The sequence below is a fragment of the Varanus komodoensis genome, unplaced genomic scaffold (genome assembly GCF_004798865.1).
Source record: "Varanus komodoensis strain SLA01 unplaced genomic scaffold, ASM479886v1 scaffold1, whole genome shotgun sequence".
NCBI classification, from domain to species: Eukaryota; Metazoa; Chordata; class Lepidosauria; order Squamata; family Varanidae; genus Varanus; species Varanus komodoensis.
In genome coordinates this window covers 39,718,779-39,743,682 of record NW_025335268.1, presented here as the reverse complement: position 1 = coordinate 39,743,682, position 24,904 = coordinate 39,718,779, and the positions used below count along the sequence as shown (strand labels likewise).

The window sequence follows — 24,904 nt, the reverse complement described above, 5'->3', positions numbered from 1 at the left end:
TTCTGTAATCTATTGTTCTCAGAACCCCTCTCAACAGTAGGTAGCATTTTCTCAGTGATGTACTTCTCTTCCAGTTTGTCTTTATCAGCACTGACATATTCAATCTCAAACGATAACAAGATCAGTGTGAATTCACTCCGCTAGAAGGGAGGGATGATACCCTACTGAGATCACACAGACTTTTTATCTATATGAGGTGGCTACTATAGCCCAGGAAGAATTCTCTATTTTATCCTTTTTTCCCTTTTTTCTTGCTATAGCATATCTCTGTGGGGGAAATCCCTTTGAGAAGCCATATGCATTGAGTGATCAACTATGTAGCAGAATACAGATTATCTTCAGTGATTTTGGAAATATTATTGATTTTGGGGGATGTGGGGAAGGTATTCTTGGACACTCACATAATGTAGGTGGTTTGCGGAGATAAAGCATCCATCCCGATTATAAGCTGATACTCTGATAAGAAAAACAAGTAAAGGGGATATGTAACAGACATTCCCTCTTAAATTTTATTGAACTATAAATTGCTTCACTTCATTTTTCCCCATTTGTTTTGCCATGTCAGAAGCACTTCCAGAGCTGCTCTTAAAGCACACATTTTGAAATTCAGGCCATATTATATTTACAGACATGTCTGGTTTTGACACTATAGTTGATTTTCAGAAAGATGCTATAGGCTAGCAACTGGATGGGAAGGCTATCCAGCTGTGAAAATACCTAATTGCATATTTGGTTCTTTACGTTCCTACCTGTAGGCTTGTTTGTAGACAGGAGTTGTAATTTTTGAACTGCTGTTACTACTAAATTTTATAAATAAGTTTTTAACCATTGTGTGTAGTCTTCTTCATTCTTTGCTTTAGGCTCCCAATATAAATGCACAGTGTGAAATGATGATGATTGATAGACAGACAGATCTGCATCATGCAGCAAGGTATTGTTAATTAAATTGAGACAACACTGGAATGCCAGCATTGAGAATGTTTAGGCCACGATGGTCCAACATGCAGCCTGTGGGTGCATGCAACCCCCAAGACCTTGTTCATCAGCCCTCTTGCAGCTCAGAGCCCCCCCTTCCCTCCCAGTCTGAATCCCTGTGATGGCACGGGCATGATTGCAGTGACCTCTCCCAAGGCCATGGGCTCATCCCGTTCTCTTCCTAAGGCTCAAGAAGAGACCATGTCAGGCTGCTGGCCTCACAAGAGCTCCCCCCAGCATGCCTTGTGCTGCTTCAGTTGACAAGTGCAAAGGCACTCAGAAGCTGAACACCTTTGTACTCATCAGTAGGAGCAGGCAGGACATGCTAGGGAGAGTTTGTCAAGAACAAGCGGCTCAGTGAGCCAATTCCAAGAAGGAAAGAGGGGCTGGGGAGTCACATGGGAGGGTTTCTATGTGGGAGAAATAGGGAAGAAAGGGATATGTCACTATGTCACCCCAGAGGAGTGGTCATTGTGCTTGGGCTGTGGTCATAGAAGGAGCTGCCTGTGATTTCTGGGGTGGGCTGAACTCACAGAAGAAGGCCAACTCTGAAACCTTAGTCATATTGATTTTCTCCCTCATTTAATGATTAACTAAATATATTTATTGTATATATTAAATATATTGCAAACAAATCTACGATGTGGAAATGTAATTCTTTGTGCAGCCCCAGGTTCTCACATGGCCCTTGAGGTACAAAAAGTTTGACCATCCCGGTCTAGGCATTGCAGAGAACAGGAGTCTGTGCTGCCAGCTCCAGCCTTTAAAGTAATAACTTCTGTTCTCTTCATCTATTAATTATGGACTGTCAGTGATCAAATCTTCACAAGCTCAAATCATAAAATAACTCAATAGTCTAATTATAATTGCAGTCATAAAAACATTGTTGTAAAGTGTCATTATCCTCAAAGGTAAGAGTGATCCATTGTTAATGGTATGACAGAACAGGAGTTAATGCAGAAAGGTAGGATCAGGAGTACAGCAGTGTTCAGAAAGTGCATGCCTCTATCAGATTATGCTCATTTTTTCATTTCCATTTCTTGCACTTTTCTCTCTGGCTGGAGTTTCGCTGGAATTATCAGATCAAAAACTCAGTATGTTCTAACCCTAAACTACAAGTTGAGCAGTGTTTCCAAGTTATTAATACGTGAGAAAACACCATGTAGTAACACCAAATATTGGCTCAAACAGTTGGTTCATATGTGTACATGAGAATTGTGGCCTTTTTAGTGTGAATTTAGTAGAATGTCCGCTTGTAGGCTGTTCATTTTAATTCAGCATGGATTTCTTTGCTCAAGGAGGATGAAGATACCATGTTTTGTCATGGTTTTCTGAGTTGATTTATTGCTGTTTTTCTTGGTTTTGTTTGGTTCTATGTTTATGCTACTCATGTTTATTTTGTTTGGGCCAATTACTGTATTCTTGCATGCTGCTTAGAAAATGTTAATTGAAAGGTAGCTTACAAATTCTATGATTAGTAGAATATGATTAGTAGAACATCTATTATTGTCAATACTGTGTGTTTTCCCTCTCTGATATTTATAGCTGGGGCCCAGCTCTATCTTGAATGCCTGCTGTACATTTGGCTGTGTTACGTCATTTCCATGAGTGGATTGGCTTACTACTATTAGACCACTTTCATGTTAAACTGGAAAACATACCTGCAGACAGTGAATAACTCAAACACACTTAATAGAAGATCCCATTTCAAGTTCAAAAGAGTTATTTGACAAGTAAATATAGACTTTTAATAGTGAACTGTTTCTGTAAATATAGGTGGTTAGCTGTGTGTTAAATTAACTGCAGAAGCATGTGAGAGCCTATATTGGTATTGCCTGGTCTTTCCATTTAGCTGCCAGAATGTGTGCTTAGTTTTCTCTGCTTAGTGATTCTGAGCTGAAATGTAAGATATGCACAGTAGTACAGTGTAAGAAGGAGCAGGAATATCCAGTTCTAGTTTATGTTTAATCCTTATGCCAATAGGCAATAACTTGCATTTTCTTCCCTTCCATGAATAAGTGTGGTGTTGAAAATCCATCCGTTCTAGAAACTATTTTTTGTCAAACAGAATAATAAATATTATATTGCCAATATATGTATGTTCTTATATGCTGATCATTGCCATAGCACCTGTGGTGTTAACCCAAAAGATAACTAAAATCCACTTTCTTTTCCCAATGGTTCCTCACCAGAGAGTCTCCTTTAATCACATTTATTGCCAAGTATTGTCTTTGCTTTAAAAAAAAATCACTTCTGTACATGGCTTAGCATTGTACATGAATCTTTCAGAGAAATCGCTCCAGTGTAGGAGTGGACTAAGTATATAGTTAGCCCCCGGATTACAAACATTTGGGTTATGAACAACTTGTACTTACAAACAAGGAAACCAAGAAGTCTTGCCTTGTCTTTGAGCAGCAAGCAGTGCCCGGGGGCACCCACTTACCAACTGCTGCTCACCACTGGAATTGTTGAAAGGACAGAACTTGCACTGGGCAGCAAGGAAGGAAAGAATAAGAGGCAAGGGAAGGGAAGGGGCTCTGGTGAGAGGCAAAGTCAGAACTCTCTGAATGGTGTGGAGAGGACAGACAGACGGACAGAAGGAAAAATTGGAAGGGAGGAAGGAGGAGGGAAATAGTGGAGTTGGCAAACAATGAAGTCAGAACAAGAAGGCAACTCCAGTGTGACCCTCCCCCCTGCTCCAGCAGCATAGTGAAAACCTGGGAAGTTGTCCTGGGACGTTTCATAAAGGAAGGTATAAATATTTTTATTTATTTATTTATTTATTTATTAATAAAAAATCTAACTCTTAAGCACCAGGTCCATCCTCTCCAACACAATATCTGCATTTTCAAATAGTTCAGAATGTTTTGATGTGTGCGTGAGAGATTTTTTTCACCTTATCCTTTGCATTGTTCCTTTTAGATTTTTTTTCGCCAACTTCTCCAAATATGTCAGGTGAATTTCACCTGATGCAGGTATGGAATTTAGGAAGACTCAGTGGCTATGCAAAGGCTGAGAAATGTTCAAAAGCAAAAGGAAAACAGGATCAACTGTCTGAGAACTAAGCTATATTGTGCTGTTGCACCAGCAAATATCACTAGGATTCTGCTGATTCATTCCTACAGGTCTGTATTAGATTATGTGGAATGCTTTCCTGTGTTCTCTTTGGGTGCTTTTGAAATTCATAAGTCAACTAAAGTGACCCTGTTAGAAATTTGGACTAGTATTTTTCCTCAGATTTGGTCCAGTGGCAAAGATAAAAGAATAAGCATAGTGTAGGGATCCTGTGGAGAGCCAGTTATGACTCTGAAAAGGATAGGAAAACATCTGGTATGGTTCAACATTCAGTATCTTCACACTCTTTTATTGCTTTATTCCATAGTGTATACATAAAAACAGAGCGAGTCAGAAAGGGTCTCCAGGGCCATCTAGACTGACCCTTGGCTCTAGCTGGATCCGCTCATGACATACCTACCATGTTCGTATAGTCTGCATGTATTTTTATTTTATTGTTTGACCTACATATTTTGCCTGACCTACCTCAGAAGTTCAAATTTTAAGCTGTTGTTCATGCTAACAACATTCTGAAGGTCGCTGCCCTATTTTACAAAATCATAAGAAGGAATGGCTTTATTCCAGGGCCACCCTGTGGGTCCCTAGCCTCCCAGAATTATCAAGGAAAAATAATATCCCAGTTGCATCTACTTTCCCTCTGAGGTTGCATAAGACTAAATGGATTGTTTACACAGTTATGCAAACACAGAATGGATATTGAAATGCTAGTTGAATGGTTTGGGCTGAAATCCAGAACACAGGATCTGCATGAAAATTCCACTGTTCTTCATGGAACTTTCAGAGTACCATCTTTGTGAGCCGCCCCGAGGCTTCGGCGAATGGGGTGGCATAGAAATTTTCTAAATAAATAAATAAATCTCAGAAGTAGCTATCATTGGAGTCTAGCTTATGATCCATTGAGAAAGTATTTGGGCTAATGTTTTTTGAAGGGAAAGTATTTATTATTTATTAGAAAGCAGTTTAAACTGTTCTCCCATAACACTTCTCAACTCATTTCATGTTGTGTTTAGCACAAAATGTTTTCATTTAGAATACAACATACAATCTCTGACAGTTACATGCAAGAGTAATGGAGCAGAAAATTCCTCCATGTTCTACTATAATGGCTGAAAGGGACAGCTTGGAGAAGTGGAATTGGAAACTTAAAATACATCTCTCGCTAATCAAGAATATTGGAAAATCACTGATCTGATAAATTTCCCTCAAATGCCCATATATTCAGATTTGGTGGCTGCAGCAGTTGCTTACATTTTAAACACTGAAACGTGCTAGAAGAGTAAAACTAGACCGATGGCTCTGCTGCAGGAATATAGCAACCTCAAATCAGAGTAGAGCATGATTAGAGAAAGGATAACATTTGTCATATTAAATTCAAGAGATTGTTGGAGACCTCCATTTGTCTTCAGATATGGCTTCCTAACTCAATAAGTGCAAAGAGTATCAGCTGTTTAGCAGTACAGAAATTAAGTAAATAAATAAAAATATTTGTCATATCAGCAGACTTTCATTGAAAATAATCTTCAAAATAGCAGACGGTGTTTTGTTAGTAAGGTTATTTCTAGAGCTGAAATACTGTTTCCAAGTTCTAGGCACTTCTAACAATAGCTTTATTAACAATATTAACTAGTTCACTTAAAAAGCCTCTTGCAGCACCACTCTGCTTCCAGGGGAAGTGAAAGGGGACAAAGATAATAAGATCCTAAGCAGTTTGTGGGGCAAGCTGTGGTTGTGTGCCCTTTGAAAACCTTCATTGCTTTGCATCGAAAATCTTCATTGTTTGTGTACTGTGTCTCCAATGTCAGGAAAAATACCAGTGGTGAGGGCATATTCCCGCAGGCAAAATTGTTTGACATCTATGTACCTGTTCTATAGGCAGGGATCCTCCTACATGTCATTTAAGATGATAATACAGGAAAAAAGTCCCAGTTAGGTCACAGATTATCAGCTTCATTTTAGGAAATGTTCCTGGTGTTGACTCATCTTTCTAACACATAGTATATTTTCAAAGCCTGATGCATCTTCCGCCTTTGGTGCAAGTTAGGTGCAAGTGCAACTGTAGATGCTGCTCAGCATTCTAATACTTAGAAAAATCAAAATTGTGCACAAAGTGCACTCAGTCTTTTAATCTTGAAAAGTCTTCCTCCAAATAGCCAACTTGGGTTGGCATCAAGTTTCAAATAAAATACCTGGTCCCTTCAGAAAAAAAAATTTCTTTGCACTCATTTAATTGATAGATTTTTACAATTCAGTACAATTGAATGAGATATTTAAAAACTCATCTGGCTAGTAAATATGATTTTCAGGAATTCATATCTGGAATGCATGAATCGGCAAAACTCCATTTTGTCAGAGTTTTCCAAATTCCTTCTTGAAGTTTTGTTCCAACCAAGTACAAGTATCAGATTGCTCACCTTGTTTTTTCTTTTCATATTTTGTGCTTTTTTCAAATGCATGCATCAGTTTTGCTTATTTTCAAAATTTGTGCACTCTTCTCCCATTGATAGAGTATTTGTGCGGATTTTTTGAAACTACAGATTTTTCATTCAATTCTTGTTGAAAGATACACTTTGTCAATAAATATCACTGTAAGGTCAAGATATTCATGAATTTAACAATGGATTATGGCCAAGATTCTGTTCACCCTGGAAAGTAAGAACTGGATAAATCTTGATCAAAAATGAACTGAAAACAAATTTATCATGCATTTCTATTAAGGTTCAAGGGATGGCAGATCCCTGGGAGTAGAAGTCCAGACAGTTAGTGGCAGACAGGCAGCATAGAAGGATAGGCTGGTGGTCTTCCCCAGTGGCAAGTTTGCCAGAGTGAGAAAATGCAGCAAACCTAGAATCCTAGAATAGCAATTTGCCAATGGCATGGGATCAGCTTCTTGTACTGCCATTATCTAGACGGTCTGGACCAGGGGTCAGCAACCCGCGGCTCTGGAGCCACATGTGGCTCTTTCATCCCTCTGCTGCGGCTCCCTGTCGCTCAAAATATGCTTCACAACCGCCAATGTGCAACACCCGCCGGCACGGGTTGTATTGAGCTTTTTGACCCCCAGTAGGCCAACCATGGATGAAACCAAGAAAAGAAAAGTTTCAGAAGAAAACAGAACGCTTAATGATACGTGGGCAGATCCATTTGCTTTCACTGCTGACGTGACTGGTTTACCAGTATGCTTAATATGTGGTGAGAAACTGGAAAACAACAAAAAGTCAAATGTTGCAAGACATTTCCAGAATAAACACACAGCCTTTGCTGAAAAATATCCGGATGGAGATGAGAGAAAAGCCATTTTGGAACTGATACGGAAAGTTGATCTGAGCAAAAATCATCTCAAGAAGTAGATTAAGTCTGCAAATTCAACTACATATGCTAGTTTTGTGGCCGCTCAGGAAATAGTCAGGACGGGAAACCATTCACAGATGGAGATTATATAAAAGAATCATTCATTGGTTTCATAAATGCATCACACTATAGTTTTTTTATACATAGCATAAAGGTAAAAAACGATGTATGCAGTGTTAACTTCATTTCAGATGTCAAAAGGGTTTTGTGGCTCCCAGTGTTTTCATTTCTGTGGGAAACTGGTCCAAATGGCTCTTTGAGTGTTTAAGGTTGCCGATCCCTGGTCTAGACAGTTATGTCCCAGTTTAAATTACTGGTGGATTACTCCTTCAACATCAGTTCCCATGGCACAGAGAGCTACCTAAGATGGCACAAATTCCAGGCACAAGCAGGTAGTACTTAGTTTCTGATTTTGGGCATTTTGTTTCTCTCACATTTCAAACTTCTGCCTAGAAGAAAAAGATATAAATGATTATTATACGGATTTTTCCCAGGATTTTAATATTGCTGTCAAAGGGAAAAGAAAACGAGATTTTTAAGGTTGGCTTTCCCTTAGAGAGTCAAATATAAAATACGAAAAAGCAGATACTGCTACATGAAGTTGGGGGAGGGGGTTCCCTCAGTCTTGGTGAATGAGAATTATGGTGGGAACCCAGTAGCAAATAAGGTAGGTTAAACATTGCTGAGGGAAAATTGCCATATTGGTTGCCCATGTAGTTATGAATCTCACTAGGCAGGTCTCCCAGTTTAACCTAAGACTCCCAGTTTTTAGCCTAAAATAGTTGTTCTCAGCTCCTTAGAGGAAAGGTAGAATATCAATAATCTAAATATCTGCATGAGCTGTTTTGTACCTGAACCTGTGACGCAAACTGAAATGTTTAAGTTTGAGAAATAGGTCATCATTTGATATATTTACATGTTTGTCTCTTGTTAAGACAAGTCAGCCTAGTTGCTAGTTCACATGCTTTGTTGTCATATAATCCATGCGATACACGATCCTCTACAACATAACTCAAAACTTTGTCAATTCTTGCAGTGCATTTCTAAATAAAAATGAGAACATTGAAATTACATGATCTGAAATATTAGTGCATGGCCTATAAGCCAGAATGTGCTTTTTCAGTCAATCAACAATTTCAGTAGGGAAGATCTTAAAGCTTTGTTTAATATTAACTCTTCAATATAAGAAATTCCAAAATGCCTAGTTTTAAGCTATGTTGGAATAACTTTGCTTTCACAAAAGCTTGGGCCATATTTGTAAATACTTGATTCAGATTTGAGAAGTCTGAATATCTACCTTTTAAAAAACACATACTTCCAAACCTTTGGCAAGAAAGTAATTATTTATAGATAGCTTAATTTTGTACAATCATGAGAAACTCAATCTGTGGAGGTTTTAATTTTTATTCACAATGTTAAAGGTTAATGCTCCATGTAGATATAGAACATTTAAGCACAGCCACAACCTAATCAAAATTACCCACATGCAGAAATAGAGCCTATCAGATTAATTGCCAATGAAATGTCATCTTTACTAAATGTGCTTCTTACTTCCCTTGAAGTTTCTGAGGAAAAGCATGGTTTTTAGATGTGTATACAAGAGAGGTTGCTCAGGGTGTAAACAAGAGAAGGGTGGCAGAATAGAATCTGGGTATTGTTAACACAGGATGCAGCTGGTACTCACCCTAAGAGAATTGGGAGGGGGGTCCATTCCACTTTCTTTTAACAATGGACTATACTGTGCAGTGTAAATCTTGCTTGTTTATACTCAACAAGGCTAACCTAAGTATCCCTCAAAAGAGATAAAAGGGGTGTGTGAATTTCTAAGATTATATTGAGAGTAAATCATTTGCAGTGGGGCAGGGGAATTTTACTTCCCCTGCCCCACTGCAAATACCGAATAAACCAGGAAAGCCAGCTATTTATTTCTTTGAAGCCAGAGGACAAATACATGTGGTTTGAGTATGTGGTAGCTGGAAAAATGTTCCTTCTCTTTTTTGTTTCCTTGACAGCAAGTGGGGAAGAACCTGGCATGCATGAGCTAGTTTCTGCCTAGGTATACTGCTGCTTCCTTCCTTTTTGGCCTTCATCTTATGGAAAAATGAGAGTTCCTGGGATAACCTTGCAGTGTTCCTGTTGCCATTCCAGCTGGAATGTTCATTTGACTTTCAGTTTGAGCCTGCTTACATCTGTTTTATATGGAAAATGGTTCCGGAGAGGAAGTGGCAGAGAGTGAATGTAGCAGCTCCTACTATACTCCTGTTAATATTTTTGCTTTTGTGTAATTAAAAATATATTGGATATTTTGGTTACTTTCCAGTGATCCTGTCTAGGTAGAGGGAAATCTGCAAATCTACTTATGTTGAATATCCTTGGATCATTTTTATTCATGACGCAGCCTCTGAGTTCTTAAAATTCCCCGTTTTATACTTTGTAGGACTGCTTTGTAACAACCAGGACACCCTGCTTCTCCCTGCTTATGTGGTCTGACTGCACTTCTCATCCTCAACATTTGGAAATATTTCCATTTTTTTTAATCTAACAGAATTCTTTTAGAAATTTCCCCTGTTGTAATTTACAAAAAATATCTTATGTTTAAAAGACACATGACCTCAACATCAAGTTGGCTCCTGCTAGGTCTGATTCTAGGTTTTTCGCGAAAAATCCAAGTAGATTTTTCTGTTGCAATGTTTTCCTTTGCCATTGCATGAAAGGAAGTAATCCTTAGGTTAGAGAACTTCCGCTGACTCTATAATGTAATTATTGTGTACCCTTGCTTCACAAATGCTTCAGATCATGGTGAAATGCTCCTAAACATTTTATCTGATGTGAAAGAATTATCTGTTCATCTGTTATAGGAAGCAAAGCATTGTTGCTCCTTCACTTTGGCAGTTAAAGCTCAGTTTTTAACAACAATGTATATTTACGAATTTTGCATCCTAAGAAGCTGCTTGTAGGTGTTGACATTCTTAGTTTTATCTGAGCAATATGAAAAGTACTATTGCTGAATTTTTGGGTGATTGGAATCACCCAATTTTTGGGTGATTGGATTGTAGGTGATTGGATTGTAGGTGACTCCTTACCTTCCAACTGTATCAGTAATTTGAATTATACTCTGCAACAATGCCTCAGCTATAGTCTATCTCCTTGCGTATTTTTCTTGAACCATTTTAAAATGGAAGAGAAACCATCTCAAAGCTGACCAGAACTGATAATAGAGAATTGTACTTGGGAAACTACATCCTTCCATGTGGAAGAAAATTCTCCAAATCTCCTTTTCCCCCCAGGCAGTTTTAAAGAAGACAAAGGTTATCAGGCAGTTAAACAGATACAAATGGCAACATAAGCAAATAAAGAAGAATATTATTTTGGTAGTAGAAATCAGTGGTCAAGCTAGACAATAAACATGCAAGTGGAAAAAAAAAACTTACCATGTAGATTAGCATGATAAAATGATGCTTCTCTCTTGGCCATCTTACCCCTTTACCTGTGCTTGCAGTTTACAGTGTTGTACAGTACACTGAGCCATCTAGTGACCAGATAATATATTGCATGGAAAATGCAAGGGAATCATAATATTCTGAAAGGGAAAATAAAATTGGTCAATCCTAATAAAACAAGGTGTAATGATCTGTGTTATTTCCACTAGTATACATGCTCACCTTATGCTTTTCTTGTTAAATAAAACTGTTCATCCATTTTTACTGAACTTCTGTTTTCCATTTAGTTTTCAGTTGAGGCAATTTCTTAACTACCCATCCCTATTCTCTTTCTCCTTTCCTATTTCTTATTACTTTGCTTGTCGATAGTGTTACACTTGCACGTTATATTAACCTGACAACTGTTCTGTTCTAGGAGAAACCTGATGCCAGCTCTGCATCCCTACAGCTGCGGTCTCAGATTGAAGTAAGCACAATTGATGCAATAATCTATTTTTGTTTTGCCTTCATTTTGGTATTCTGCATCAGTCAGATAATAGTCCGTCATTGTTCACTCTCAGCTCAGAGCAATGTATCTTCTCTTACAGGATTCCCTTGGCTTCAGCAGTTTAGTATCAACGCCAGAAACAGAAAGAAAGTAAGCTTTGCTATTTATTTGTGCATGAAACTTTTCAAGAAATGCTAATTCACATCAAAAGTATTTTATTCTTATATAATCCTGCAAATATTACTTGTTAAAGTAAAATTCAATAAACTTACCAGTGTGTGCTCATTTCCCAGTTTGTATCTCCCTTTCCCAGTTTCTATTTTTTTCAGTTACTTTATACTTTTAAAACAAGTGTATGCTTAAATAACAAGACTGATAGGATAAAAGTTTATTTTAACACTGGACACAAAGAAAATACCTCTGTGTACATAAAGTAGAGAGAAAATAGCACCTTAGGTCTCTCATTTATACTTTAAGTCTTGCAAATAAGTCCCATTCTCTTTGTTTCATACCTTAAGTGTCAAAGGTAGTGAAAAAATGTGTAGACAGACATATGGGTTTCTTAGGAAAGTGCCCTCTAGGCAGCTGCACAGTGGAATATCATCTGAAGAAGGCAAGTCATTTTAAAATTACCTGAGGTTATGGGTATTTGATGCCAAACTGAAACATTGAGTGGCCAAAAGAGACAATGATTGAGCTCTGGGCTCATCAGATGTGACAGCTTGATTGATTGGTGCTAGCCTTCCTCCCCTAGATGAGCGACATTGCCTCATCAATCCAGCCAGTTACATGCTAGCGAAGCTTGTAAAATCCTCTCGTAGAAGAATATACTTTTTCTTCTTCTTGTCACAGTCATTGAATCCATCTTTCTTACCACAAACTGTACAGGATAAGTCTACACTTCATAAGAATTCTTCTATCCTATACAAGGTGTCCAACATTTGTATGTGCTTGATGTCAATTGGAGACAAAATGCTCTAGATATTGCTTAAATGACATAGGCCCAAAGACCTTTGAGGGCTATGGGATTCTGGTTTGACATCCTTCTTGGACCTGTTTCTGCACCAAGAAGCCAAGTTAAAAATTGAAATATCTAAACTAAAATACTCTTAAATTTCTTGTCAGAAATAGTGTCCCCAATTTCTATACAGTTGTAGTCTTCTTATACTCTGGCAGCTTGTCTACCAAGGCGCTTGTTCTTTAATATCACATTTGGAATCCCTGTTTACTGGCCTACTACTAAGATCAGTAACAATGATGGGCACTAAGAAGAGGGCTTTCTCAATGGTGACACCTCCCTTTTGGAATGCCCTCCTGAGAGATAGAAGCAGATACCTGCTTTTGAACTGTAAAAACATGCTAGCTTTTATATAGCTTTTTATAGTTAATGTCTCTGATTTTTAATTGAAAATGTTTTATGCTATTTGCTAGTGTTAGATATTTGGAATTGTATTTAATTTTATTATGTTCTGTGACATAGTTAAAGATGCACTAGAAAGTGCACCATTCTTCTGAGGTGGTGCTAGCAGCTGCTGATACCTGATGGGCAACCACCTGTGTTCCATTGTTGGTTTTCATCTTTTTGGCCCTGAATCTGAATGTAGCCTAATTAAGAATAAGCAGCATGAACTGTGCCAAATTGAATCCAGATTGTGAGATCCGTTGGGTCTCTTCATACATATGAACCTGCAAGTTATAATTCAGAATCTTTAATAATCTCTAATTGCCTACTTTTTAAAAACGAAATGTAGCCATATGTAGACTTTAAAGTTAAGGCAAATAAGCAGTACAGAAAAGTTGATTCATACATATGAGGCTACCACTGGTGATTTGTAATGCATGATAATTTGTTTAGAAATAAACTTATTTTTCTCATCACAGTAATAAATTATGTGAGACTTTCAGTAACATTTTAGCTACAGTACAGCAGCTAGGAGACATCTGTATGACATAAGCTTGTTTTCAGTAAAAATTCATGTCCTTTTTATATATTGGGAAATATGTCTCTGCTGTAGAAAATTTTACCAGCTGTTCCACTAGATTCTTCAAGGCTAAACTAAAACTAATGGAATAATGACCCATTTTCACACTTTGAAGGAAAAAATGTCCGTTTCACAATGCCTGAAAGTTGCATAGTATGTGCTTTAAAGTTTTAAAAGGAGCTCCCTTGAAAGCATAATTCTGGATCACTGCTACAATTTTCAGTATGTCTTTAGAGCCAAGGGTTCAGTGAGTACAATAGCTTTATAGCAGCTTACTGTACTGGGAAACTGGCAGTGAATGGTGTTTAGAGACCTAGGTATGTACTGCCAAGTTCATGTCACAGACTTTAAAAGAGTTCAACTGCTCTGAGATCCTTAAAGAAGGTTGGAATGTTGGTTATTTGAAAGTGATCCGTGTGTCTGTTCATTTATTTTATTTTATTTTATTTTTCATGCTTGCAAAGAGAAAAAATAAGAAAAGAGACTCTGTTTTTTCATTGATCTCTATTGTCACTGAAACAGATTCCCCTGACCTGTAGCTGGAGGTAGCACATCTATGCATCAGTGCAGAAGTAAATAGAAGATTCTGCCCAAGTCGGGGTTATTGCCATCTGTTCAAAGCCTGTGAGAAATGAGTTGGTGGTCTTAGTCCAATTTCTACTGGGTGAATACCACAAAAGCTACCATAACATTTGGCATTAGACTAAGGGAAATCTTAACTGCCTACTGCAAAGTGTTTCTAATAGGCATACAACAGTAGAGCTTCCAAAAATGAAGAAAGGGATTCGTATATTTCAACTTCCAATTGCTATAGTAACTGGTCCCTTCTAATTTCTGTATATGCATATTTGTTGATATGAGAGTGGCCATTTGACCCAGTTTTTGCACAGTGAGATAAAACTTGAAAACTTTCCCCAAGAAGTTGGTGATTTGTGTAGGCATAATTGGATTTTACTTGTATCTTCGGGATCTCCCTTCGGATATCTTGAACCTGATGGCAGCTCTCCTGGAATTGTTTACACAGGCAAAAAAGGGAGAGGTTTGGTGATCACTGTGCTTTTGGCAGGAAATCCAGGTCAAACTAAGTCATGCCTCCTTCTGCATCCTGTCTTTCATCCTGTTTTTATATTGGCTAGAGGATAGTTTTGGACACCAGATTTCTGCTTTCCAGAATATATTCTGGTTTTTTGTTTTTGTTTTTTGGTTCCAAAGAGTTGTTCTTCTAAGGCAGGCTACCCGGTCCAGCTTTTGAAATTGAGGATGTTACATCATTAGTACTTTGTAAGTGTATTTCTTTTTAAGACTTCTCAAAGCAGCAAGATGCCCAATTTAAAGAATGTAAAAAACAACTTAATGGCATCTGTTTGCCTGTTATTCAGTCTCTTTAATTGTGTCATCTGAATGTACATTTGTACATTATGTAATTGCTACACATCTATTCCTCATTCGAGGAACAGAAAAATTCAACTAGGCAAGTTTTGTGAAATAAATGCAATTTGACCTTGGGAGTTTTGTTACTTCATTTTTCAGGGCCCAGCAATGTTCTTACAGACTCTTCCCTGCCAGATGTATTATGAGTTTATTAGAATGACACCCCAGCCCTCAGCACAGGCATTATTCTGGCCAAAAACTGCATGCAGGATAAGCTGTTTGTTTATAAATGGTGTATGTGCTGTCAGAACACTGTCACATTTTTGAGGAGCTTTGCATTTCAAATCATGGGAGGTTTTTTGTCTTAAGTAGCTGTGAGCTTTACTCTCTGCTGAAAAAAGTGTAAAATCTCTCATCATGCTGTGCTCTGACCTTGTGTGCATCTCATGATGAACTGCAGAGTTTGAGTGTATGCTCTGTGATCGGATCTTTGGCTAAGGGAAGGAGCTTTATGTTGTTATGATTGAGTCTGTGAGTGATTAGTTTTTTTGTATTGGCTCAAAGGGTTGTTAACTAACAAATTGGTACAGGGGAATCACACCACTTGCTAATTTAAATGCTGTGGATATCTACAAATAGGTTATATGTTTCTTCATATGAAGAGGTCAGCAATTTTTATTGATTTTGTTGTACTGAGATCTCCCTCCCTCCATTACAAGGGGTTAGGTCCAAAGTGCCATGTGTGGTTATATGATCCATTTCTGGAGGCATGTCTGGTCTGTCTTACCATACCAGATCCTTCTACTTTGAAGACCTGCTCCTCTGTTATCATTCAGAGAATGCAGGATGTGCAGCTGAGAGGAAATCACCAGTGCCCTTGTGTTTGGGCAGAAGCATTTATTCTTTCCAATCATACTTCTTTGGGTCCCAGTTTAAATCTCCAGATCTTATTAGCATTAGGAAGGCATTTCTGGCATTCAGTGTTTTTATATTGTTATAAGTAGTATCTCTTATCAATGCTTGTATTTTTTAAAGAATTCATCCAACTTAAAGAATAAATGTTTCAGAACTGTACATTTGAAACAGTTGCTGTTACCATAGATTAATGTCTGATTGCAGTCCTAATCCTCAATGGTGTTGAAACAGCATTCTGGGTTATACTGCCATTTCAGTGGTTTAAATTATGTTGTATTTCAGAGATGTCCAACCAATCAAATTAACTATGGCATTTTACCATGAGTTCATCTGCAGTGAGACAGAAGAAAGACAATGAGGGAAATGGCAAAGCAAAAAAAGAGACAAAAGCAAAACAAGGAAGAAGAGAAGCTAGGGTTTAAAAGTTGGTTATTAATTAATGTAGAGATTAATGCTTCCTCCTAATATAATTAAGTAATGTAAGATAGACTTTTAAAATTGGAAGGCAGGGAATAAGAAGCAAGAGGAGCAGTCTTTTTCAAACATTCAAACTTTGTAAAGTGTATGTGAGAGAGTATGAGAAAGGGAGTGAGAGAGCTAGTTCTAATGTTTGAAGCTAGATTTTATTGGCAGCCAAATTATTCATGCTGCCTGCAAATAATTTCCCTGAGAGAAGTAGGGCAGGAAACTCGCACAATAACGCTTACAAATGGGAGTGAGAAGTCATCCAAACAGTGCTTGTGACATGTGATGAGCTAGACCAGTGTGCCTCTGAGCAGCTGAAGGAATATTTCTTCCTGGCAATTGTTCTTGGAGAAACGAAGGCCTCCTTTCAGAAGAATGTGGAGCTTGTTGCAGCGAGTTTATACCAAAGCACTTTTGTACGAGGTGTTGTGTACTTTTGCCAAGCTGGTTGTTCTGACTTCATTTTTTTCAGACCTAAAAACAGTTTTGCACGTTCTAGCTTTTACTGTCTTCTAAAAATGAAAATTGCTGGCCTTTCATCACTGTGCATTTAGGGCTGCTATTTCATGCACTGCAGATTAAAGGTGCACACAGTTGAAGGAGCAACACATATCAATTCCACCACATGTACCTGAACTGCAGTTGACCATAACTTCCTTCCACATGGGTGCGCACACAGTGCAATAGATATAGCCACATCATGTTCTTTAAGGGGAAAAAAATTCCCATAGACAATGATTTGTGCCTGATCGGAAGGTAAAGAAAGATTGGATTTGAAGAGAGGAAAGAAAGCTAGATACTCCTCTGAGCTGGATGCACCTTTCTTGCCTCAGGGGAGGCTGGAGGCCTTAGCTTGAGCTTTCCTCTGAACACATGCTCAGCCCACAAATTTGCTTAGCATCACTGCTGAGCTCAAAATCTTTTCATACAAGAATCAGCTTCTGTTTTTCCTCAAGCTTTCTTCTTTTCAGCAACAATTTGGGTAACAATCTTTTTGTTGTTCTTTCTGCTAAATAATTAGGTGTGAGAAAATCTGATTGACTGCAAAAATCTAGCAAATCTGTCTTCTTCCCATCCATATAATGCAATTTGCAATCAGCATGGCTACATCCCTGTTGCCTATGTAGGAGGAAGGGTAACAAGGCAAAACAAGGGAGTGCCATATTTGTAGTTGCTGAGAAAGTTTTGACCTGCTGAAAGAGCCATTGCTATGGAGACAACATGACAAGATAGTTGAATGGAACCTCTCTGCTTTCCATCTTTCTCACACAGGGTCAGAACCTCTTAGCATTGCATTTCCCTTCAGGTTCATACAAAACTTGATAGGAACACTAAAGACTCATTTTCCTCACAGTGTCATTCCCCAGCCTTAAATAAATTACCCCATAGTTACTCAGCTCCATTCATAAAGATGTCAGTTATTGCTGTGGTTAGGTTACTGGGCATTGTGTAGTATGAGCAGATAAACCACCTTCCAGAGAAGGAAGCAAACAGCTTTTTTATTGATTAATTCCCATGCTTCAAATATAAGTATTAGCTTTATACTGAACTGTCCTCTCCAATTGGGCTGCAAATAGTGATCATGAAGACAGAGCAGAGTATAATTACTTGATAGCCTTTTTAGTAGCTTCTGGTTAATTTTTAGGACTACATTATGCACCTGTGCACTTTTCATTCAGCAAATGAGATTTGAGTATATTTTAAAGCACATCTGCATTTATGATTCTTAATAGCAAAAGATCTATTAGAATAATCTAATTCTCTGTTTCTATCTGGTATGTTGTAGATAATGGTGGACATCCAGGTATCAGCAGCATGCTCATAAAAGTCACACATAATAGAGTTTATTTCCATTTACTATTTTGTATATTGAGCAGGCATGAGCCTGTTTCACATTTCTGGACACAAATGAACCCAGCATCTTATAAAATTAGCCACTATATATGTAACATAAACACCACAGATGTCTTTATTGGAAGCTAAAATGAGGCCAGGTCTGAATAAGTTGAACCCTTCCTCTAACGCAAGCCAAAAGCATGTTTTTAAACAGAATACTAGCTGTCTTTTGCATGTGTGTACAATATACTTAGTCTTTGGCATATATCATGCAGTCAGGACTGCCAAGGAGGGGGGTGGAGTGGAGAAAGGAAACAGGTGGCTATAGCAGTGAAGTATGTGATAGAAATAATCATTTCAGACTTCACTGTTCTCCAAAACAGCCATGTTGTATTGATTTGTTGTTTATTTGAGCTTTGCCAAAGTTCTTTCAAAAGCAATCCCCAAAATATTCCATTGATGATAGGCTTTTCTTTTTTCTTTTTGTTGAAGACAGTGTAAAAATAATCAAAAGTAGAACTATTTCTGTAGGTGAAATTGTTCACTAATAAGCATATGATTTTTTCCAGTCACCCGTGTTTGAACATATTATAAATGTAACATGTTTATGCTTATAACATATATAATTTGTTGTGCACAAAAATGCCAACTTTGCTAGTGCACTTGGTACCCTAAAAGCTGGTTTCTGCAAAATTTACTGTTTGTATTCCAGGTCAAATATTAGCACTTCTACGGAACCTACTGTATTGTGGTGTGTTAAGCAGTGTACAACTACTTTGAACATTTCCTCTTCCTTTCATCACATTTGCAGATATATGCCTAGGCACAGTGTTACCATGAAAGCATTAAACTTTCAAATTTTAAATTGTCATTCACTTCCTGCAATAAGCCAAACTTGATAGTAAGCATAACTCCTCCTTCAGAGTCTGTAATGGGCCATCTATGCTATTTCTTCCTTACATGAGCCACTGCAGAAGTCTTTTACTGTGGGCTTCGGAGTGCATTTCATTTGCAAGTCTGCTAATAAAGCTGTACATCAGAGCACAGCAAAATCAAAGGGCCAAAGCCATGGAGTAATGGCATTTGGCTGCTTTTCAGACATGCAGTGCCAAAACTTCTGCCAACTGTCACTGCATCATTAAGTTTCAGAGTGAGTTGTCAGTCTATGAATGGAAGAACACAAATCATGTCCAATGTACATTCATAGAGAAGTTGCGGGTTCAGAGCAGTATAATTGTCAAATCAAACATGAAGGCCATTCTCAGGTGCTAGAAATGGTTCTTCCCATATATTTAAGAAATCTAATACCTGGTCATTCACATCTCAGCCATGATTTAAAGAAAAATGCTTCACTTTGTAAAATGCAGAGTTGAAGAGTACTTTTTCACATTCTCGTTAATCCCAAATATTGCCATGTACAACTGTGCTACCAGCATGATCAATAGTTACCATTTTTAATCTGCAAAAATGCAGGGAAGTATGGGAATGTAGAGAATTTCACACCCAGCATGCCGTGAGAATAGAATAATGCATACCTCACTTTTAGCCTTTTACTTTCTTGGTTGCTGCCAATGGATTTCTTGACACAAAGAAGAGAACTAATGTTCCATCTGAGGCATTGAGCTGTTAGCCAGAAGTTCCTAGTTCAAATTTCACCCATGTCACAAACTCAGTAGATGCCATTACATAGCCATGATGTCTTGACATCTGTATCTCTTCCCTTAGGTTGTTCAAAGGATATCTGAGAAGTGTATGAAAGGGGCTTTATTACTCAAAAAGTTTTTTTAGATATATGTTTATGCCTATGCCAGTTAGCTTTACATCCATTCTAGGAAAGACAATGGAAAGGTTCATAATTGTGAGAGATCTAGTAACCCTAAAAAGGGGAAGGAAGTTGGTGGTCACACAACACGGCTTCTGAAAAAACAGGTCCTACCAGACGAACCTTGTCAGAACCTATGACAAGGCTTTAAGGTGGCTACCTGGATTTTAGCAAGCGCGCATGATATCCTGGTTGAGAAATTAAGTTTTGAGATAGACCAGTGCACTGTCTGATGAATTAGGACATAGTTGACAGGCCAAAACTGAGGACAACTATTAGTGGGGAATCATTGGGATGGTGCCAAGTGGTGAGTGGGGTCCCCCAGGGCTCTGTCCTGGGACCGATCCTGTTCAGTCTTTTCATCAATGACCTGTAAGAGGGAGTGACCAGCCTGCTGATCAGATTTGCAGACAATACTAAAATGGGGGTGATAGCCACAACTGAGGAGCAGGAACTCCGGATCCAGAAGGATCTGGACAGACTATGAAAGTGGGCCGGGGACAACAGGATGGTGTGCAATGTGGATAAGTACAAGATCTTGCACTTGAAGCATAAGAATGTGTCGTGAGTACAGGTTAGGGGACAAGTGGCTGAAGAGCAGCACTTGTGAAAGGGACCTCGGGGTACTGGTTGACTGCAGGCTAAACATGAATCAGCAGTGTGATGCAGCTGTCAAAAGGGCGAACACCACCCTTGGTTGCATATGTGTTCCAGTGGAGCAAAGCTCAGGGAGCCAAGGTTCAATTTGGATGTCAAGAAGTACTTTCTGACAGTTAGGACCCCTAGGGTATGGAATGGGAGGTGGTTGGAGCCCCATTGGTGAGGGTGTTCAAGCAGAGGCTGGACATGCACATGGTAGGCATGTCATGAGCAGAGCCGTCTGAAGTCGGGGTCAGACTACATGGCCCGGGAGGCCCCTTCTGACTCGCTCTTTTTCTGTGTTTCTGTGACACTACTTTCACAAATGAATCTTTTTCCTTCATAGCACAGCATTATTAAAGACACTCTTATCCATAGTGGAATACTTGTCTCCTATGTCTGCTCTTTTAGCCCACATAAAAGGAGATGATGATTGCAAAGCATTTCAATTATACTGTAGTTTGAACAATGAGAAGCTGCTAAGTTCTTCTAAACTGGATTGATCATGTGGTTTTTGCTAGTTTGGTTATAAAAAGCCTAAAAAGTTGTTAGAGTTGGAGTCACTGTACTACAACCATCATGTTCTTTCTTGTTGAAAATTGAAAAAGCAATCTATTGTACTCTTACCTAAGAGTGAGCACTATTCAACACAGTGGGAGTTGCTTCCGAGAAGGCATGTATAAGATTGAAGCATAAAGCATTTTAATAGAATTATAAATACTATAGATTTCCTGTTTAGTTAACTGGCTGAAAATCTGGAAAAGTTTGCACATTTATTATGCAGATTAATTAGTGGAGGTAATCTGAACATATTACTGTTGGGTAGGACATCTTTTCCAGACCAAGGGTTGCTTTTGTTTCTGTGTAACTGTAGAGAGAAACATGTCAGAATTAGGTGCGTTCAAAACCGAGAGAGGACATTACTAAGGCAATGTGGTATGTTAACTATCTTTCCCTCTCTTCTCCTTTTTCCCCTCTTTGTCCATCTCCTACCCTCTCTCTTTTTATTTTTATTTTTCCTTCTATCTCCCCTTCTTTTCTGCCAGGCTTACACAAACTTCAGGTTTCACTCCTCCAGTGCTTCAGTCTTCCCACTTTTTCCCCATTAGTTTTTGTACATAGAGACATAATGCATGTGATGCTTTAAAGGGGTCTCTAATAGTGTGGGTGAGATGGGACATGGCCAGGTGGTTTGGATTCAGTCGATAGGTTTGAAGTTTACCCAGTGCTGTTTTGTAGTGAGCAATTTAGTGACAGATAAGGCCAGAATGCTTCTAGCAACACACTTCTCACCATGCATTTTGAATTCACAAACACTTTCCAATTTAGCCCTGGAAAGAAGAATGGAAGTAACCCACTATTCAAACTGCAAACATTTCTAAATTCAATTTCCCATATTTTCCAGGCAAAAAACACCAATCATTTTCAAAATGTAGAACAGCAATGTCCATCTTTTCAACCTGCATGACTTGATTTACTGTTTAGAATTACTCGTGACAGAAAAACCAGTAATGTTGAAAATAGTCTTACCAGCTAAACAATGCACTAGAGAACAAATTGCCCTCTCTTTAACTGTCTGGAAAACAACATCAAACAATGCACATGTCTGCTTCCTAAATGCACCTTCTTAGGAGGTAGTAACAGATTTTATTTTCCTGGGCTCCAAGATCACCATAGATGGGGACTGCAGCCAAGAAATTAAAAGATGCTTGCTCCTGGGGAGGAAAGCTATGGCAAATCTAGACAGCATACTAAAAAGCAGAGACATCACCCTGCTGACAAAAGTGCGAATAGTCAAGGCTATGGTTTTCCCAGTTGCAATATATGGCTGTGAAAGCTGGACCATAAGGAAGGCTGAGTGCTGAAGGATTGAGGCCTTTGAATTGTGGTGCTGGAGGAAACTCCTGTGAGTCCCTTGGACTGCAAGGTGATCAAACCGGTCAGTCCTAGAGATCAGCCCTGACTGCTCTTTAGAAGGCCAGATCCTGAAGATGAAACTCAAATACTTTGGCTACGTAATGAGAAGGAAGGACTCCCTGGAGAAGAGCCTAATGCTGGGAACAATAGATGGCAAAAGAAGAAGGGGACGGCAGAGGATGAGGTGGCTAGATGGAGTCAATGAGGCAATTGGTGTGAGCTTTAGTGGACTCCGGGGGATGGTGGAGGACAGGAAGGCCTGGAGGAGTGTTGTCCATGGGGTCGCAAGGGGTCGGACACAACTTTGTGACTAACAACAACAACAAGATCAGAATACAGGTCCATCTTACCTAGTGTTTCTCCAACCTGGTACTCTTGGGCACCGGTGTGCCTGGATATTCTTCTTTCTTGCACATCAGGCTCTCTCCCATCTTGATTTTGCATTTGGGTTTTAATTTTTAATCAGAAGTTTTAACTTGGCTGCATCACCAGGTTACAATCTGTGAAACTGAGCCTAGAGATTGAAGGTAGACGTATTTTATTCCTGTTAAGCAAAATACCATTCTGTCTCCTCTCCATCTTTTTTAGTCTTAAATAGACTATGAATTCTAGATTAACATGCAATTCTTATGTAAGTATTTACTGAATTGTTTCTGTGGTAAGAATATGTTACTTTATCAACTCAAATGTTGTGCTTTGTAGAATCAGCAAAAAAGACAGCATAACAACTGCAAATTTCCCCTAATCCTTTGGTATGATAATGAAGATTCTTATAGATAGCCACCATATAACTCTCTTGTAGTGAAGAGTACAAGTAGTGTTACGTTTTGTGGGAGTATCTTCCTTTCATATTATGTTCCTTTCATATTTGATTCTTGGCACACCATTTTTTACATTAATAGTTATCTAATTAATAGTTATCATATTAACCAACTATTAATATGGCCGTTATGAACATATTTATATAAGCTGAAAAAGCTGGATATTAAGATTTTTATATTGATAGTGATACATTTCAGACAAGTGTGCAAGTGTGTGTGTGGGCATATATGTACCTATCAAAAAGAAAAAGAAAAAGCCAATCATTCTGTGCTTAAATGGGGCTGTAGGCTAAACCCACAAACTTAGTGATATAGGGCAGCATTAGAGGCAAGTATAAGAAATGAAATGGCATGAGTGTTCACAAAGCTTCTGGCTTCTGTATGCATTATACATACTTCATATTATACTACCAAGACCCTGTTTAAAAAAGATATATATCTTTTCTTCTTTGCCTGTTGTTTGCATTCCTTCCTAACAATCAAGCACTTGGCTGCTAGTGCTGTGAATCCACCCAAGCCATTAATTTTCTTTTTACAAGCTGTCCCATAAGTAAACTGGAAAGTAAGGAAACTATCAATGGCTCTGTTCCAGCATGCACCTGGTGCAGGCCAGATCTGGAATTTGGTTGTATCAGTTGGATAGATGGCTGCTTCAGATTAGATTTCTAATAAGGCTGAAGAAGAAAGATGATTTGCCATGTCCAAGCAGTGATGTGACTGCTGCTGTTTGGATGAATTTACGGAATCAAAATTAAACTTCGTGCTATTGCTTCCCTTTTCATGATGTCCTGCAAATTGATGATTATGTTTTTCATGCTTATAAACTATTGGCCTCTAATCACTTGGATCATTTACAGTGTGCACTGGTCTAAAAAAAAAAATATTTTGGTTACATCTTGGAGCTTTTCAACATTGATCATAAACTCAGCATTGCCCTCTGCTGCTAATCCTAAAAAGTGCATATCAAGTTGATTGCAGACTCCATCACAGACAGTATATCAAAATGTAGTAGAGTTTTTAAAAAGTGCAGTATTAAATAGTTTAATAACACTTTATGAGATAATAGGAAAATTAATATCCCTTGAGAATGTAAATTTTGCTTATGTTTGATATCTAAGCATACTGTTTCTCCAGAGTTGATGGAAAGAATAATCTTTATTTTAACTGGAAAGAGTCAACTTAAGTGGAAGAATTATGTTGCTCAACCTTACATGTTGTTATTGCTATGTAGAATTTCATTACAACAAGTTTAGGAGTGGTTGGAAGTATTTCTGTAGCATTTAATCAGGTGTCATATTTACACATTAGGGGTAATAACCATTTTGGTTGCCTTCTTTGTTTGTTGTCCAGATATTTTGGTTTAAAGATAATGAGTGCTAGCAACATCAGTACAGTTTGCTAGGTTGTATACTGGTAGACTATAGGAAAGGAAAGCAGCAAGAATGGAATATGCCCCAAACATTCTAGAAGCATTCAGTCCAGACCCTGACTGCTATATTATGTATTCACATTGCAGGTGGGACATTTCCCTTATGGTTTTAGCAAAGTGAAGAAGTGAGTTTGTCAAAACAAGGAAGAATGAAGATAGTAAGGGATGTAGGAGTAGTAATTGTTGGGAATAACCAGCAGGCTGTAAGCCTGGTTCCTATTTGAGGAATTGTTGGTGTAACCAGAGTATGTATCTGTGCTAGGTCCATTTCAGATTTTCTTTAAAGATTTTCATTGGGTACTACTGGGATTCAACACCTAGGCTTCAAGAGAAGAACATAGTAATATGTATATAGCTGTTTGTTTTGTTGTGATATTATGTA

At 38.3% G+C, this 24,904-nt stretch overlaps 1 protein-coding gene across 3 annotated transcripts in view; it reads left to right on the top strand.

Moving 5' to 3' along the window:
* SASH1 (SAM and SH3 domain containing 1) overlaps positions 1 to 24,904 on the top strand; it is a 160,595-nt gene that overhangs the window by 63,949 nt on the left and 71,742 nt on the right. For all 3 annotated transcript variants that reach the window (XM_044423043.1, XM_044423033.1, XM_044423051.1), the window contains exons 3-4: positions 11,254 to 11,304; positions 11,426 to 11,475. In XM_044423043.1, the coding sequence (XP_044278978.1) occupies positions 11,254 to 11,304; positions 11,426 to 11,475 (101 nt within the window). The remainder of the gene's footprint in view (positions 1 to 11,253; positions 11,305 to 11,425; positions 11,476 to 24,904) is intronic.